General features: G+C 38.5%; 1 protein-coding gene across 1 annotated transcript in view; it reads right to left on the reverse strand.

Annotated features, from left to right (window-relative positions):
• Positions 1-4113: 4113 nt before the first annotated feature.
• The window catches only part of pgm2l1 (phosphoglucomutase 2-like 1), a 6406-nt gene continuing 4972 nt past the window's right edge, over positions 4114-5547 (reverse strand). The window contains exon 10 of the mRNA XM_046072863.1: positions 4114-5320. Coding sequence (XP_045928819.1) covers positions 5218-5320 — 103 coding nt within the window. The 3' untranslated portion in view covers positions 4114-5217. The remainder of the gene's footprint in view (positions 5321-5547) is intronic.

Below are 5547 nucleotides of genomic sequence, written 5' to 3' on the forward strand. Positions count from 1 at the left end.
GAATGCGACAGCTGAAACCCATGTCTTGCATACGTCTGTGCGTGGTGGTTCTTGAAGCACTGACTCCAGCTGCAGTCCACTCTTTGTGAATCTCCCACACATTTTTGAATGGCTTTTGTTTCACAATCCTCTCCAGGGTGCGGTTATCCCTATTGCTTGTACACTTTTTTCTACCACATCTTTTCCTTCCCTTCGCCTCTCTATTAATGTGCTTGGACACAGAGCTCTGTGAACAGCCAGCCTCTTTAGCAATGACCTTTTGTGTCTTGCCCTCCTTGTGCAAGGTGTCAATGGTCGTCTTTTGGACAGCTGTCAAGTCGGCAGTCTTCCCCATGATTGTGTAGCCTACAGAACTAGACTGAGAGACCATTTAAAGGCCTTTTTGCAGGTGTTTTGAGTTAATTAGCTGATTAGAGTGTGGCACCAGGTGTCTTCAATATTGAACCTTTTCACAATATTCTAATTTTCTGAGATACTGATTTTGGGGTTTTCATTAGTTGTCAATGAATGTATACATTATACAAGTTTCACTTTTTGAATGGAATTACTGAAATAAATCAACATTTTGATGATATTCTAATTATATGACCAGCACCTGTATATCTAACCTTCCATTTCTCTCTAAGGTTCTGGAGAAAGCAGTTGCTAAACAGCTGTGTGACTTTCTACAGAACAATAGTTCTGTAGAGATTTATCTGTGAGTTCATCATAGCACAGAGACAGAACTGGTGAAAATTAATAATGTTTTACTAGATCTTAGCGCTGATATCATTGACCATCAGATCCTATTGCAGAGACTGGATAAGCTGCTTTAAGTCCTATTTACATTACATTACATTTAAGGGACTTACAATTGCTATACATGTCAGAGGTCGCACGCCTCTGGAGCAACTAGATCTTGTTCAGGGACACATTGATAGATGGGTCACAGTGGGGGATTGAACCCAGGTCTCTCACACCAAAGGCAGGCATCTTATCCATGTCCTTGTCCACCCCCTATTTAGATCGATTTCAGTTTGTACATGTTAACGATGAGTCCTCCATGTGGGGAGCATGTTGAAATGCTATATTATGCCATCTTTATTTAAGATATCAGGGGCAGCGTATTCTGATAGACTAATGATGATTTAAAAATTTTTTTTTTTTGATGTTACTGACGATCAGCCACTTTCTCGACGGCATTCCCAACAGCAAGGTTGCACAGATTTATGGGCGCGGAAACAAACCAACCTTGTGGGTCATACGCATGCGGAGAGCCGCTAAGTAGCGCATCTCGATAGGTAGCAGAAATCGACAGAACACCGGCAATACAGGAGCACTAGGTGCATTTGATGGCGCTCATATAAAGATAGACTTTTTTAATCTTTCATTTATTAATGTGTAGCCTATATCATAATGTATTATCTTGAAAATTCTTTATTGTTAAATGTGTGTTGAATATAAACTCCTCTTAGGAATTTCACCATTCAATGTGAATTTATCTGAGAATATTCTTAAATAATAATAATAATAATAATAATCCTTATTTGTAGACTTTTCAAAAACAAGTTACAAAGTGCTTTAACAAGTGTAAAGACAATAATACAAAAAAAACAAAACAATACAAGATAAAAGCATGAAAACATTGAAAAGACTAAAATACATAAGGAAATGTCTTCAGTGATTGGTCCTTAGCGACATCGTCATCCAAACCCTGTTTGCGGCACAGCAAAGTGTCGTGAATCAGCAGACTGACACTTAAGATTTAGTCCTACACTTCACTCAAATTGATGCTTGATAACTAACTTTTATGCTTTGAGCCAAGAATTTTTTTACTCTTAAGTCAGTTCTTAGCAGCGTTCGTATGAGTCATTCTGAGAAGCTTGATAAATACGGGCCGAGGTTTCTTGAGGATGGAGGTGACAGCTGCAAGTACAAAATGAGGAACAGTGGATTAATTTGATTATGACACCAGTTCCATATTAAACATGTACTGTAAAGTAATTAGCAGAGGCTTCCTCCGTGGTTTTCTCCCATGAACTCCATTCTTGTTTAGTGTTTGACGTATCGTAGAGTCGTCAACAGAGATGTTAGCATGTTCCAGAGATTTCTGAGAGTCTCCAGCTGACACTCTCAGATGCTTCTTAACCTCATAGAGGTTTTTTTAAAGCTTTCCAGCTTCATGCGAGTCAACAATTCTTAATATCAGTTATTCTGAGAGCTCTTTGGTTTGAGGCGTGGTTCACATCAGGCAATGAGAAAAGCAAAATTTAAATTTGTGTGTTTTTTCAAAGGCGGAGCAGCTCTAGCCAACACCTCCAATCTCTTGTCATTGATTGGCTCCAATTAGCTTTTGGAGAAGTCATTAGCCGAGGGGTTCACATCCCGTTTCCACCCTGCGCTGTGAATGTTTACAGGCTGTGTTCAATAAAAACATATAATTGTATGTGTGGTTTTAGTTTAAGTAGACTGTGTTTGTTGTTGTTGGGATTTAGATGAAGATCAGATCACATTTTATAACCAACTTGTGCAGAAATCCAGGGAATTCCAAACGGTTCACTTAGTTTTTCCGTAATCAAAACTAGACAAAATCAGAGTAACTAAATGAACATGAGCAAATGGACCAATTATTGTTTTAATGGAAAATCATGTGTCATGCTGTGTCGAGTCTGTCTGTACTCCCCAGTGTTTTGGGGTGCATCCCCTTTCCCTGTGTTCATGCCTTACTTGGTGCTTTACCTGCCTGCTGTGGTCCAGGACCCTCCCCTGCATTCTCTCCGTCTTCCTTGGATTCTCCAGCCCGGCCATGTGTTCATTCCACTACTGCTTTGTTTACAATAAAAGTAGTGCTGGGCAATGATTTAAAAATGTAATGTAATGCAAAAGTGCAGTAACGTGCTTTGCAAACACTTTATAAATAATGTGCTTTTTCCCAGCAGTATTCCCTTTACACAGTAGCAATAAAATATTTCTGGTAAATCTACTTCAGCTAATCCATCTGTCAGCTTCCTTGGGTCAAACCAAAACCGACCGATGAACCGTCCTCATTGTTGTATATTTCTAGCAGGTGGTTACCATGGTAACATTAGCCCGGGGGTCAGGTGTCTAATTATTTTGGTTAAACTTCAGTCAGTCTTTTTTTGTGTGAAACAGTCAAACTTGCGTTAGACTAGTTTATGAGCAAGTCTAAAATAGCTTCGTATGTTTGTAGCATCTTATCACCAAAGCAGGTTCCTCGTACTTGTAAAACACTACTCTGCAATAAAAGCCCCTTCTGATAGGCTACAGCTGTGTAGCGGAGCGCTTTTCTCCTGATCACCAGAGGAGTGATTCGCTGTGGCCTTTGATCGCTTGTCTTACTTTTGTTTATCTGCTTCTCCCACACGCTGCATCCAACGTAGTCTGCCGTAGCCTCCCTCCGCTGCTGGTTTGCAGGCTGATCAACGTGATCCGCGGTTTGACTGGATGTGTATTCAGAGCAACGGACTTTCAAAATAATAAAAAACACGATGAAATATTGTTTTATGACAAGAAGTTGTAATATTTATATAATAAAGTGAAAAGTTTGAGAGAATTAAGTTGCAATATTACAAAAAAACATGAGATTTCAGGAATAAGAAAACTGAAAATTTTACACTGCAAAAACTAAAACTTTGTCAGATTTTCTTAATTGAAGGCAAAATATACTTGTTTTTTGTCTGACAAGATATTTCTTCCTGCCAGGCGGTTTTTATGTTGGAGAATTTCACTTGTTTCAAGTTTTTTGGCCTTAACTAGCAAGTGAAATATTCTTGTTCTGTTGGCAGATAATTTTGATTATTTTAAGTCATATTTCCCCCATTTTTATACTTTTTTTCCCTTGTTTTTGAGAGCTCAGTTTTTAAAGTGTAGGAAAATTAACAATAGCAGAACAGTTATCGTAAAAAGTTGTATAAGAGTAAATTTTATTTTATGAAATAAAATCATAATATTTTAAGAATAGTCAAGATTTTACAACCGTTTTTGATGGTAATACTTCTAAAACATGACAGATTAATGAGCAACTGCTTCTGCTCTTTATGTTTCAACAATTAATTTTCTTCCAGTTGATGAAAATGGAATAACTTTCTGATAATGAACAAATACAAATCCACGTTTTGAAGTTTAATTCAGTTTTATTGAACCACATTAACAGCAAACTGAACACATTTAACTCTACATGGAGCTGATCGATCCTTCAACACTACATGAACATAAATATCTTTTATCGCAGTATAAAAATAAATAACCACCACAGAGCGTGGAAGCAAAACTTCAACATTCAGCTAAACATCAAAAACACAAAGCTGATTTTCTGATTGATTAAAGAAACAGGTATGGAAGTTCATTAACCACAAAACTGTTGAGCAGAAAAACAAATGTAAAATCCCATCTGAGTGAGGACGGAATAATGATTGTCATCAATCTATTAATATTGATTATCTTTAAATGTCTTGTTTTAGTCACACCAACAGTCCAAAAACCAAAACTAATTATCAAAACTGTTGCAGAATGATTTTCTGTCAGTCGACCAATGAATTATTCTTCTAATAGTTTCAACTCCAATAAGTTTAATGAGCTGAAAAGAAAAAGACTTTAGGACATTAAAGCAAGGAACATTTTGACAACATACATAAATGTCTCATTATAACAACTTAATATTTAATAACGTGGAACATTTATTTGTGTAGTGAGACATTTATGATGTAACAAGGTAAAATTAGGTCACAACATAACGTTTTTTTCTCAAAACTAAATAATTTCTTTGTAGTAATGATGAGAAAAATGAAAAGCATCTTATTAAAATTAAGAAATTTTCTCATCTGTGGCAGCAACAGGCCGCCGTACATTTGTTTTGTTGCCCGAGTCGTTTTGTCGTTAATTAACTTTCGTATAAAGTTAATTTATTTCAAGTCTCACTTAATTTCCATGAAAATACTTTTGTAAATACTTCACAGTAGTTGCTGCAGCATCTGTCCTGATAACCAATCACAACGAGAGGACACTACTCTTTGGTTGGACTCGTTTACCCATCATGCTCTCTGCTGTACGGTAACAAAGGAAGGACACACTTCAGACCTGCAACTAAATAGTTCGTAGTTTAATCTCTAACATGATCTTTATCGACACCACAGAGTGAAGCGGCGGCGGCTGCTCTAATTCATCTACAACACACGACAGGATGTGACATCATCAACAGGAGGTACGAGGCAGGCGGAGCTAGACGCAGCGGCGAATCAGATTGTTCCTCTCGGGCTCCAGGAACTCATCCAGGAGGGCGGCCGTGATCCTCCCGAGCTCGTCCTCCAGACCGGACGCCGCGCTGCAACACAGACACACCGATGATGTCCTTCATGTGAGAGGAGAGGCGTAGCCACGGTAACGCCATTTCATCATCAGCATCACACTGTCATTAAGAGGTCGGTCGGATTTCTGACCAACAAAGGGAAACGAAAAAAGAAGAGAAGGGGTGGGGGAGGAGAAGGAGAAGAGGGGGTGGGGAAGGAGGAGGAGGAGGAGAAGAAGGAGGAGGAGGAGGAGGAGGGAGGG

The sequence above is a fragment of the Micropterus dolomieu genome, linkage group LG17 (genome assembly GCF_021292245.1).
Source record: "Micropterus dolomieu isolate WLL.071019.BEF.003 ecotype Adirondacks linkage group LG17, ASM2129224v1, whole genome shotgun sequence".
NCBI classification, from domain to species: Eukaryota; Metazoa; Chordata; class Actinopteri; order Centrarchiformes; family Centrarchidae; genus Micropterus; species Micropterus dolomieu.